This window comes from Aulonocara sp. 'chitande type north' Nkhata Bay, linkage group LG22 (genome assembly GCF_057382095.1).
Source record: "Aulonocara sp. 'chitande type north' Nkhata Bay isolate Kocher_YH1m ecotype deep benthic linkage group LG22, A_spYH_male_GT1.1, whole genome shotgun sequence".
Taxonomy (NCBI): Eukaryota; Metazoa; Chordata; class Actinopteri; order Cichliformes; family Cichlidae; genus Aulonocara; species Aulonocara sp. 'chitande type north' Nkhata Bay.
Window position 1 is genome coordinate 4642188 of NC_141364.1, and position 13069 is coordinate 4655256.

A 13069-nucleotide genomic window follows, 5' to 3' on the forward strand; every position below is an offset into this window, starting at 1 on the left:
CTCGGTACGTTTTTATTCTTTTAAGAGTTTGAAATATCAGCTTTACAACAGACACCAAAGGATGAAACTAGAGGAGATTGTTGCTCTGATTGTTGTCATTATGAGATGGAAATATGACTGTTTGATGCTTTTTTAAAAATCTGCAAACACAAAGAAACAAAGAGACAGAAGAAAATCAACATCAAAGACTCAGTGATTGACATCAGGACTGGGAACACTGGTCTCTCCTCAGTATCTCTGAGACCAGAGACTGGGAGCCCTGGGTGGCCTCACAGGTCACAGAGCCCACCTTCCCCCACTGGTCTGCAGTGAGCGTCAGGGTGCTGCTCCAGCTGTAGAGGCCGTCATTCTGCAGCACTCCAGGAGCCCTGCTCTCCTCCCCTCTGATGCTGCTGCTGCCACTGCTGTCGCTCGTCTTCCAGGACAGACTCCAGTCTGAGGGGAAGCCCTTGTTGGCCACACACATGAGCGTGGCCTTCCCCTGCTCCAGCTCCTTGTTGGAGGGACCCAGCACCTTCAGGGCGGGGCGGGTATCACCTAGGAAACACCAATCAGCTTAGAGGACAGGAACCACAATTTGAATTTCTCCGTTAAGAAGTTTCTGTCAGGTGTTTTTTCTGCTCCACCAGTCATTCACTCACACATTGTTTCACTTCCCTTTAAGAAACCTCTCATGCATATCAGCACAGAGAGAATCATCACACAGTTTGAGCTGAAATATGTTCAAACTACACTGGAAATAAAAGAAGCAGATGTGGAAACATTTACAGCAGAAGTTTGGCTTTAAAATGATTAGAAGTCTAAATCATGGACGACTGAAGAAATGAGTGGACACAAGCACAGAGCAGCTACTCATTCATACAGATTTGAAATGTTATTGAACAGCTCACATGATTTCAAACTAAATCTGAAACATCTGACACGATAAAAACATCAGAAAGCAAACTTTAACTCATCCAAACAGCAGCTGATGTGGATGAAATTTACAAACTAATCATAAGATGATGAAGTTTACTCTTGTCTACATATATTTTACTGTGACAGAAATGTAGATTAAACAAGAGAAACTCGCAGAGCTCATCTGAATTAGTCCAGTAAAAAGGACAAACATCAAAAACTAAATTGTTTTAATTAAAAAAAAAGTTTTCTCTCATCTAAGCAGCCTAACAAGTAGTTATAAAAGAAAATGATAAAACATTTAATAATAAACACAGTTAATTAACTTACTTCCAAATTCCAGTCTGGTTCCTCCACCAAAAGTCCACCACAGTGATACAAACTCATTGAGGCGCCGTACAAAAACCTCTGACTGTAGAGAGACACGGCTCTCTGACTCTGAAACAAACAAACTCAACAAAATAATTCACTCCTTCCTTTTCAGTTTTACCAACTGATCTAAAAAAAATGAAATTATTGCAGTGCTACATATTTAAAGAAGATATATTTTTATTTTGAATATATGAGTTTTGAAAATGGGACTTCTTCCTCTGATGATATCAAATCAATCAGTAATGAAATCATCAATTTAAAATGGAATCTAAAACTTGATTTAATATGTGTCAGTATAAACTGAGACCTTTTTGATTCCCTCAAATATCTTTTTTTTTTTCACGTGATATACAGTGTAGGTTAATTGTGATAAATCCATAAATACTGAAAAATACATAAAGACATATTTGCCTCCAATAAACTGAAATATATATACATTTAAAAAATATTCTAGTGTCTAGTTGGCACTGAAAGGAACATCTTCAGTGCTCCTTGGCACTGATTCTCAAAGAATTTGAACTGTACTGGAGGGATGAGGCCCTTTCTCCCAAATCATGCAGACGAGAGCTCTGTCTAACACATCGGCCCAAAATCTCCTTGACATTTAGACGTTATTCCTGTGGGGTTTTTCCAGCCAAATAAAGGGCTCGCCTTTTGTTTAAACTTCTCTCTTCTTCTGTGGTGCACTTGGGTCCACTCCACAAACACACCGGCTGCTCAGCCGTGACACATAGTTCCTCCTGTCATCTTGGAAAAGCTCACTCAACTCAAGATTGAAAAGTTTAATGACACTAGTGATCACTCAGAACAAATATAATAGATGTCGTTTAAGTCTTCATTTATGAAAAGCATCTACATCTTCCTCTGCATTCTTCAGTAAAATCTGGGCTTTTTTATATTTATTGATATGACACTGACAGCATGAGAAAGCTTTTTAATATTCAACAGCTGGGAAATCTTTGGCTCACAAAATCGATTAACTAAAGAAAGAGTCATCTTTAAAAGAGCAAAACAGACAAAAGAACCTTTTTCTATTTAGTTTTGTTAAACGTCAGGATAGGATCAGAGATGAGAACTTTTTAAACAGAGAGCTGATCCAGACTTGCTGTATTGGGATGCTGGTCCTGCAGATCGACACTACGTCTTTACTAGTTATGGATTGGCAGTGGTGTGTGGGATTGTAGTATCAGGACATTTTCATGAAAGGTAACAATTAATGCATTTTTGTATATGATTCAATAATTATTTATATTCATGGCTACCAAAGCATGAGTCATCACACACTCTCTGAAAGTAAATGATGGAGGAAATTGAAAAAGAAAAATTGGTCAAGTTTAACCTTTTAAACACAAATTGATAAAACATTGTGGAGATTTGGATACTTAAGTAAATATACATGTTCCTGTGTGCTGAAATATCTTTAATTAGTGAATGCAAGTTGAATAAATAAAAATGCAAGTTAAAACAAAGAAGCACTGCACTAACTAAAGGACGAACAGGATGACACGATGAGGAAAGATGACTGACTCTGTGTGTTTGCATATGTGTCCTGCCTCTCTGCTCACAGCTGTTAAGAGGCCAGTGTTGATCAGTGGCTGTCCAGGCCTTTCAGAGCCACTCACACACCAGCAGCACAATGATGATGTCACTGACTCTACTGCTGGCCACCCTGGGGCTCCTTGTTCAGGGTGAGACTCTCTGTGAAAACTTTGCTTCAGCATGCAGCCAGGTTCACCACAATGATGTTCTGCTCTGATGGAGAAACTCTGAAACCAGCAGCACTGACCTTCTTCCATCTGTTCTCCATGTTAGAGAAATGATCCTCTAATGTTTGATCATCTTTCTCTAAACTTCTCCTCTTTTCATGTTTTCAGGTTCATCAGCAGAAATCGTCCTGACTCAGACTCCCAAAGCTCAGTCTGTTGTTCCAGGACAGACTGTCTCTATCAGATGTAAATCCAGTACATCTATAGGTGATGACATTAACTGGTACCTTCAGAAATCTGGAAAAGCTCCTAAACTCCTGATCTATGATACTACAGAGCGTCAGTCTGGAGTTCCAGATCGTTTTCGGGCAACAGCAGTTCAGACTGACTTCACTCTGATCATCAGTGGAGTTCAAACTGAAGATGCAGGAGTTTATTACTGTCAGCAGCATAACAGCCGCCCGTTCACACAGTGATACAACGCCGTACAAAAACCTCAAACAGCTGAAGAGGAACTGATCAACAGCTGTAGTTACACAATACACCATAAAATATACATTTTTTAATTGTGGAAATATTACAATGTGAACAGATAAGTTACCAAAAATAACACTGAAATAATTTCAGTTTAGATTTTGAATATTTGCTGAATCGAATTTTATCTCTTTTCAAACATTTTTATCAAATACTTTTTAAAAAAAACTTTCCAGCTCTTCCCTGCTCTGTTTTGAGAAAAAAGGGATTATTTTTTTACATTTTTTAAGTTTTCATCAGTGTATTCGATATTTAATAATTCAGTACAGAGTCAAATATAAAGCATTTTTTAAAGACAAATGAATCATCACTGGCCTTTAATTAAATATTTCTAGTTTACATTTTATGTCAAAACACATGACTAAAATTATGAGTTCAAACGAAATATGCACAACCACAGTTGATTTATTAAATATTAACAGCAGCTGTTTTTCTAAATCCCTTTATAAAGACGATGCCCTGCTCTTTGATACCAAGACTGAAGTATCTTTATTGTTTGGACTTTTTTAAATTCAAATATTCAGAGAGAAACATGAGGAAATAATCTGAATGAATATAAAATAAAAGTGGACGTGAGAAGTTTGTAAACAGTCCTTAAAACATAAAAAATGACCTGTGATGACTGAATTTTTCCTTTAGAACTAATAATTTAACCACTGTTACTATTGTACACAAAGTCAAACGTTTTGCACATGTGAAAGATATTTATTATTTCAAAGTCTTACAGCAGCCATCTACATCGACATTATGGATGAATCTGGAGCGTGACAGTGTTAGAAACTGCAGACTGAAAGCAGGAGTGTAAAACAGTACTTCAACTGGGAACACTGGTCTCTCCTCAATAACTCTAGTGTGAGGAGGCCTTGGATGACCTCACAGAGCCCACCTTCATCCACAGGTTTGCATTGAATTCAATGAACTGTCTTTGTGCAGCACACTGGGACTCCAGAAGTTTCTGTCAGGTGTTTTTTAAATTTTTTGATCTGCTCTGACAGTCACTCGCTCTCACTTTGTTTCACTTCCCTCTCATGCATCAAATCATCAAGTTTGTATTACTTGGAAACAGGTAAAGATAAGAAGTCTCCATCAGTCCTTCACATAGATTCCAATCATTCTTTTTTTAATTGCTTTTTTCCAATATGTCCAGGTTTAATTGTGAATAGTATTATTTAATTCACTCCACCAGTAAAAGTGTCACAATCCAGGTGGGATAGGATTTTGTTTTCTTCTATTTCTTGACATTTAAATCAAATCATTAAAAGGCTAAATATCCTCTGCCTCTAAAACCCATTAGAGTTCATCAAAGAGCAGACCATGACCAGTTCTGACACCAACAAAAAGATGGAGGAGTTCCTAAACGTCTCATTAACTATGCTGACACTCTAGAATCAGGGATTCCAGCTCGTTTTACAGGCAGTGGATCAAACTCTGACTTCACTCTGACCATCAGTGGAGTCCAGGCTGAAGATGCAGCAGTTTATTACTGTCTTCACTGTTCTAACAGTCAGTGGGTGTTCACACAGTGAAAAACAGAACAGACTGAACAGAAACTGCACTGACTGCTGTTCACAGTCTGTTACTTTCTCACCTTTTATCTGATTTGCCAAAACTTGAAAGGAGCCGTCAGACAGAGAATGAGAAAATGCTTAGTGAACTTTGACCTCAGGTTCACTCTGGAAAATATCATTTACAACTGTATCTTTCAAAGGTGAAGACTTGAATCAAAAACAATAATCTTCATGAAACTTCTCCAGCTTCTTCGGATCAGATTCTGCTCAAAAGTCAGTTAAAGACTTGATTTGATCAAACTGAGATTACAGATGGAACAATCTGATTCTGATTTCTGAATCTCACCACTAAGAGCTGAGGTGGAGTTTTCATTCACAACACCTGATCTTACTCACAGGTGGAGACACATCTATCGCTGAGAAATACATAAAACTTACAGTTACAGTCATCACAATAAAAACCAGAGGAAATCTGAGCTCACAAAGGTTTTTGTTTGGGAGAAACTCACACGGCTTCCATGTTTACAGCTTTTGCAAATGTCCAAGACTGATGGTTGGAGTTTATCATCTATTTTGATCTCAGCATCACTTCATGTGGTATGTTTCTCTATTCACATCTCCACATTGTAAACACCTGTGTCAAACTGGAAAAACCATATTGTTGTTACTAATGACTTGTGAAAAGACCAGAGTAGAAAACTGCAAAGCATTTTTTTATAATCTACAATTAACTGTCAGAACATTCGATGTCCTCAATATGTAATAATGTAAAGTGGAAATGGCTTCAGCACTGAGAAGGAAACAGCTGCAGCTGACTGACTCTGTGTGTTTGCATATGTGTCCTGCCTCTCTGCTCACAGCTGTTAAGAGGCCAGTGTTGATCAGTGGCTGTCCAGGCCTTTCAGAGCCACTCACACACCAGCAGCACAATGATGATGTCACTGACTCTACTGCTGGCCACCCTGGGGCTCCTTGTTCAGGGTGAGACTCTCTGTGAAAACCTCAGCATGCAGCCAACTCCACACTTCAAATTCAAGTAAATTTTCTCCAAGATGGATTTTTCTCAATAACTCTTCTCATCTCATTAATATTTTCAGGTTCATCAGCAGAAATCATCCTGACTCAGACTCCTACAGCTCAGTCTGTTGTTCCAGGACAGACCGTCTCTATCAGATGTAAAGCCAGTTCAAGTATGGGTAGCTACCTGCACTGGTATCTTCAGAAACCTGCAGAATCTCCTAAACTGCTTGTTTCATATGCAACCAGTCGTCAGTCTGGAATTCCTGATCGCTTCAGTGGAAGTCAGTCAGGAACTGACTTCACTCTGACCATCAGTGGAGTTCAGGCTGAAGATGCAGGAGTTTATTATTGTGGACAAAGTGGTTACAGCTTCCCGTTCACACAGTGAAAAACCATCGTACAAAAACCTCTCAGCTGAAGAGGAACTGATCTGAAACAGCTGCAGAAAAGTAAAGCACTGAGATGAATCATTAATCCTGTTTTACAGTTTGAGATAATGAGTACACATCAACAGTAAAAACATTTAATGAAATAAGACGTCTTTAACATTTTGAAATAATTCACCACCAGTAGTGTCACCAAATAAAAGTGTAACTGTTCTCTGATTATGGACAAATTTCCAGAATAGATTGTCCCTATGTTCAGAAAACTGCAGATGTAACTAAACACTTTGTTTAATCTGTTACAAATCATCATTCTGGAGTTTCTAACAGTTTTACTGCGAGTCAGTCTGGAGCTGTTTTTGACCCTCAGTGAAGATTCATGAGTTTTAGAAAAACCTGATCCAAAGCAGTATGTGGAGATAAACTATTACGAGATCCATGGTGAACGCTTCATATTTAATGAGTACAATTCTAAAGAAAGGTGTTAATTTGTGTTTCCAAACAAAATCAGGTGTGTTTCATGAATGACAGAATATGGACCCACTTTAACATATGAAACAATCAGTTATTATATACTGTACACACAAATTCAAATTTCTCTGCTGTTAGAGTGAATTGTTAAATGTTGCCATTGTTGTACTTAAATTTGTAAACCTTGCCTTAAACTGTATGATCAAAGGCATTCTTCTGTTCCTCCCCTATACATGTAAGATGTTAGGGAGGCAATTAGTTATAGTGTTTACCTGCAGGCACATCATATGTGAAGGTTCTGTGTTCTTGTTTAGTAAACTTCCTGCCATTATGGCATCACCTGTGTTTGTGTATGGTGAAACATTACAGGAATTGAGCCATATATAGGGTGGGGGGAGGTGACCTTTTTTATGACCAAGGATGTTGTTAAAACAGTTGTAATCAGGAAGTCACGCACACAGAGACACACACTCACTCACGTGCACACACACGTGCTTACACGTGCACACACACACACTCACACACACATACACACAGTGCCTTATCTTTTGTAACCATAGGTGGGTTACAATGGGCGGTGCTTGTGTGAACTGTAACTGTTTTCAATAAAAGGCGGCAAGTGGAGGCTGGGGTCAGTCATCTGAGGTTGGATTCACAGTGCTTTTCTGAGATACCGACCGGGGCTTCCCTTGCGCAAGTTAAAACCGATCGATCACTGTTTGTCTTGCTTCATGGGAATAGGTTTCTGAACCATTTTTATACATACATACACATATATATATATATATATATATATATATATATGTGTATGTATGTATAAAAATTCCCCTCTCGCCCCTGCGGCCGGTTTATCCTTCAAGCTCGGGTCCTCTACCAGAGGCCTGGCAGCTTGAGGGTACTGCACAGTATCTTAGCTGTTCCCAGGACTGTGCTCTTGTGGACAGAGCTCTCTAATGTTGTTCCTGGGATCTGCTGGAGCCACTCGCCTAGTTTAGGAGTCACTGCACCCAGTGCTCCGATTACCACTGGGACCACTGTTACCTTCACTCTCCTCAACTTCCCAAACTCTTCTCTGAGCCCTCGTCTCGAGCTTCTCATGTTTCTTCTTTCTGATGGTGCTGTCATTCGGAACCGCTACATCGATCACTACGGCCGTCTTCTCCTGTTTGTCTACCACCACTATGTCCGGTTGGTTAACCATCAGCAAGTCCATCTGTATCTGGAAGTCCCACAGGATCTTAGCTCGGTCATTCTCCACCACCCTTGGGGGCGTCTCCCATTTTGACCTCAGGACTTCCAGGTTATACTCGGGACAGGTGTTCCTGTACACTATGCCGGCCACTTGGTTATGGCGTTCCATGTATTCCCTGCCTGCTAGCATCTTGCACCCTGCTGTTATGTGCTGGATTGTTTCAGGGGCATCTTTACACAGCCTCTACCTGGGGTCTTGCCTGGTGTGATAGACCCCAGCCTCTACGGATCTTGTGCTCAGAGCTTGTTCCTGTGCTGCCATGATTAGTGCCTCTGTGCTGTCTTTCAGTCCAGCTTTGTCCATCTGCTGGTAGGATTTCTGGATATCAGCCACTTCCTCTCTCTGTCGGTGGTACATACTGTGCAGGGGCCTGTCCTTCCATGATGGTGCCTCCTCTTCCTCTTCTTTCTTGGGTTTCTGCTGCCTGAGGTATTCACTGCTGAGCACGGGGTCGGTTGGGGCCATCTTACTGTTGTATCCGTGGATGTTTGTTGCCATATATATATATGTATAGAGAGAGCGAGAGAGAGACAGACAGACAGACAGAGAGAGATCTTTTTTTAAAACACAAAGTGTTTAAAAATAGGAAAATTTAATGGTCTTAAAGCATGAAACAAACAAAAAATACAGCAAGAGTGCAGATGAATAATGAGGTGTGGGATCCCTGGGTGGCCTCACAGGTCACACTGTGAAATGGCAAGAAATAAATCTTCTATGTGCTGTGACAGAACATGAACAGTAAACAGATCACTCCCATTTTTTACTTTAAATTCACGTTTGGAGTCCAGCCAAACGTGGTAAAAGTTGTAAGCCCCGTTGAAGAACTGAAAAGCATAGTATTTATTTTGGCACACAGGCCGCACTCATTGGAGGATATGATTTATATATATGACTGTTAAACAGAAGAAGTTGCAATCATTGATAGAAAATAGCAATAGGGGGGAAAGGATTCAACCTGAAGAGACATAAACATGGCAAAGAAATGTGGTAGGATCTAAATCTCAAACACAAGCAAACTGCCTTTTGTTGCAGAAATTTTAACCAGCAAAACAGGATGTTCAAGGCAAAATGTTCAGAAACCTGAGTCTGTCTCAAAAGATTGCCCCTGACTCCATGAACTCTTCCAGTCCATTTTACAGCTTTTGATTTAACATTGTTGAGTCTCTGTCTTTGTTCAAACTTAAGGCCCGTCTTAAATCCATGCATGTCTATATTTATTTGTATTAGAATTCATATTTGAATTATTTCACATTTTCCATTTGATTTTTTTTTTAATTCAAATTTATCTCTCCACTAGATGTCATGAATGATTTAATTATTCAGCAGAGGACAGCTGCAGCTGACTGACTCTGTGTGTTTGCATATGTGTCCTGCCTCTCTGCTCACAGCTGTTAAGAGGCCAGTGTTGATCAGTGGCTGTCCAGGCCTTTCAGAGCCACTCACACACCAGCAGCACAATGATGATGTCACTGACTCTACTGCTGGCCACCCTGGGGCTCCTTGTTCAGGGTGAGACTCTCTGTGAAAACTTTGCTTCAGCATGCAGCCAGGTTCACCACAATGATGTTCTGCTCTGATGGAGAAACTCTGAAACCAGCAGCACTGACCTTCTTCCATCTGTTCTCCATGTTAGAGAAATGATCCTCGAATGTTTGGATGTTCATCATCTCAATAACCTTTCTCCACTTTTTCATGTTTTCAGGTTCATCAGGAGAACAAGTCCTGACTCAGACTCCTACAGCTCAGTCTGTTGTTCTTGGACAGACTGTCTCTGTCAGATGTAAAGCCAGTTCAAGTGTTGGCTCATGCCTTAACTGGTACCTTCAAAAGGATGGAGAATCTCCCAAACTCTTAATTTATTCTGCTACCAGCCGTCAGTCTGGAGTTTCTGATCGTTTCAGTGGAAGTGGATCTGGGACTGACTACACTCTGACTATCAGCAGAGTTCAGGCTGAAGATGCAGGAGTTTATTACTGTCAGCAGTGTAACAGCCGCCCGTTCACACAGTGATACAACGCCGTACAAAAACCTCACACAGCTGGAGAGGAACTGAGAAAAAAGATCATCTGAACTGACAGCTGCTCAGAAACACACATTATTTTACATTGATAAAATATTTTGATAATTTTAAAAATAGTTTTTAAATTTTGTTATAATAACATTTTATAAATGTTAATCTCATCAGTTCCTCATGCTCAAAATAAAATGTTATTGCTGCAATTAATTATCTGTAAAATAGAGAATATCGATACGAGCAACGATTGAAAACAATCATTTAAATATTTGATCTTTGAATTATGAAAGCTAGAAACTCAAAAGACTAATGACTAATTCATCCTGCTTTAAGTTCTACAGAAACACAAATATTTATGATTATCATGTAATCATCTTTAAAGCAAAAACTTCAGGCAACGTGTCTCTGAAGTGTTTTAGGTACATGCTCTATATTATATATTACTACATTTGAATTTAATTTATCAGTACATACTGACAGTTATAAATATTTCCATTAACACAGCTGATTTGAGAGTATTTATGTTCTATTTTAAATTATTGTTAGCATTACTGTCAGCAATGAAAATGGGATCATAGTAATTCACTGTAAGACAACAAGAGATACAGACTGTTTTCTCTCTGCTCCTGTTTTTGGTAAAGTTCTCCATGCAAATGATACCATGTACTTTAATTATGTCACTGAATCTCTTTATTAATATAGTTTTAATGTGATGATCAGAATCAAATGCAGGACAAAGAACTGCTTCAGGATGAGAAATTATGAAGAGCAGCTGGTTCATCGACTGCTGACGTGACCCAAACAGCTCGACTCACATTAGATGTGGACATAAGAACACATTCAACCTTTTTACAACACCTGATGTTTAACAATCTGCCCTGTTGGAACGTTTCACGGTTTTCTTCCTCCTTTTGCTTCCGTGTGTCCTTTTGGGAGGAGCTACATCCCCTTTATTAAAAGCTTTATTAAAAGACCAGCAGCAGCCTTGTGGCATCTCATCTCATCCTCTCATTCTTTGAGCCATAAATTTAGGGACTGTAACAGGATCAACAGATGTTCACATTTTAAAGCATCTTTCATACTTTTTTAACTTTTGTGATCATTTTGGCTGTGTTATAACTTGTGACATGGATTTTTGCAGGAAATCTTCTTTTTGCCTCTCTGTGAATCCCTACCTTATCATGGTGGAGGGGTTTGTGTGTCCCTGGGATCCCAGTGGCTATGTTGTCTGGGTGCTTTTGCCCCCTGGTAGGGTCTCCCATGGCAAATTGGTCCTGGGTGAGGGACCAGACAAAGAGCGATTCAGAAGAACCTTATGAAGAGAACATTGAGGGAACAGTTTACCCTGCCCGGGATAGGGTTATCGGGGCCCCGCCCTGGAGCCAGCCCCAGGGAGGGTGCCCGAGGGCGAGCGTCTGGTGGCCGGGCCTTAGTCCATGGGGCCCGGCCGGGCACAGCCCGAAGAGGAGACATGGGCCCATCCTCCCGCAGGCCCACCACCTTCAGGAGGTGCCATAGGGGACGGGTGCATTGTGTGCCGAGCGGAGGCCCTGGCGGACTGACCCCCGGCTGCCAAGACTGGCAATAGGGACATGGAATGTCACCTCTCTGGTGGGGAAGGAGCCTGAGTTAGTGCGTGAGGTTGAGAGGTACTGGCTAGATATAGTCAGGCTCACCTCTACGCATGGCTTGAGCTCTGGAACCAGTCTCCTGGAGAGGGGCTGGACTCTGTCTCAGTCTGGAGTTGCCCCTGGTGAGAGGCGGCGGGCTGGGGTCAAGGTCAAGGTCAAATTTATTTATATAGCACATTTCAAACAGCCGATGCTGCACAAAGTGCTTAACAATATAAAAATGGTATTAAAAAGCAACAATGTAATACAATAATAACTGTAAAAAACAATAAAAGGACAGTAAAAGAATTAAAACAATAACTAAACTAATTCAAATAAGACCAAAAATGCTTGGGTCATAGTGTGTTAAAAGCCAGGGCATAGAAATGTGTCTTTAGTAAAGATTTAAATTGCTCAAGTGTTTGTGCAGATCTAATATTTAAGGGGAGACTATTCCAAAGTCTGGGACCTGCCACAGAGAAGGATCTATCACCACGGGATTTGAGGTTAGTCCGTGGGATGGACAATATTAGTTTTGAGCTAGACCTCGTGGTTTTTCCTGGAGCATAGGCAGAGAGGAGCTCAGACAGGTAAGGAGGGGCTCGGGCATTAAGTGACTTCAAAACAAAAAGTAGAAGTTTAAATTGGATCCTGTAGGAGACAGGAAGCCAGTGTAAAGAAGCTAAAACTGGGGTTATATGCTCTCTCCGTTTGGTACCAGTTAGCAGGCGAGCAGCAGCATTTTGAACCATCTGAAGACGATGGATGGTGGCCTGATCTAGACCATAATACAATGAATTGCAGTAGTCCAATCTGCAAGTAAGAAAAAGGTGTATAACACGCTCAAAGACGTTAGCCGGAAGGTATGGCTTTACCTTGGCTAGCTGTCTTAACGGAAAAAACAGGACTGAACTACTGCACTCACCTGCTTATTCAATTTAAAAGAACCATCAATGTAGACACCGAGGTTTTTTACATGTGTTTTACAATATGAGGAAAGGGCGCCCAGAGTGCTGTCGATATGATTAAAGTTGCCAAAAATGACAACCTCAGTTTTATTTTCATTTAGCTTTAAAAAAATTTAATGACAACCACTGTTTGTCATCGTCAAGGCAGCGTAATAAGAGCTGCGGATGGTCTGACCCTGCTTTTAAAGGTAGATAAATCTGCAAATCATCAGCAAAACAATGAAATGAAATGCTGTACCGCGAGAAGATGGAGCCCAATGGCAACAAATAGAGTGCGAACAGGGCAGGACCCAAAATAGAGCCTTGAGGTACACCGTATTTAAGAGGGGCTATT

At 40.4% G+C, this 13069-nt stretch overlaps 3 pseudogenes and 2 gene segments (V, D, J or C); 3 read left to right on the plus strand and 2 right to left on the minus strand.

Moving 5' to 3' along the window:
• Positions 1 to 202: 202 nt before the first annotated feature.
• LOC147303272 (Ig kappa-b4 chain C region pseudogene) lies at positions 203 to 645 on the minus strand (annotated as a pseudogene).
• Positions 646 to 2905: 2260 nt separating this feature from the next.
• On the plus strand, positions 2906 to 3484 carry LOC147303273 (Ig kappa chain V region GOM-like). The segment is given in 2 exon segments: positions 2906 to 2957; positions 3144 to 3484. Coding segments are annotated over 2 exon segments (360 nt in total).
• A 2468-nt stretch (positions 3485 to 5952) lies between these two features.
• On the plus strand, positions 5953 to 6425 carry LOC147303274 (immunoglobulin kappa variable 6D-21-like). The segment is given in 2 exon segments: positions 5953 to 5998; positions 6115 to 6425. Coding segments are annotated over 2 exon segments (357 nt in total).
• A 1457-nt stretch (positions 6426 to 7882) lies between these two features.
• Positions 7883 to 8641, minus strand: LOC147303275 (uncharacterized; annotated as a pseudogene).
• A 965-nt stretch (positions 8642 to 9606) lies between these two features.
• LOC147303276 (immunoglobulin kappa variable 2-29 pseudogene) lies at positions 9607 to 10153 on the plus strand (annotated as a pseudogene).
• The last annotated feature ends 2916 nt before the right edge of the window (positions 10154 to 13069 follow it).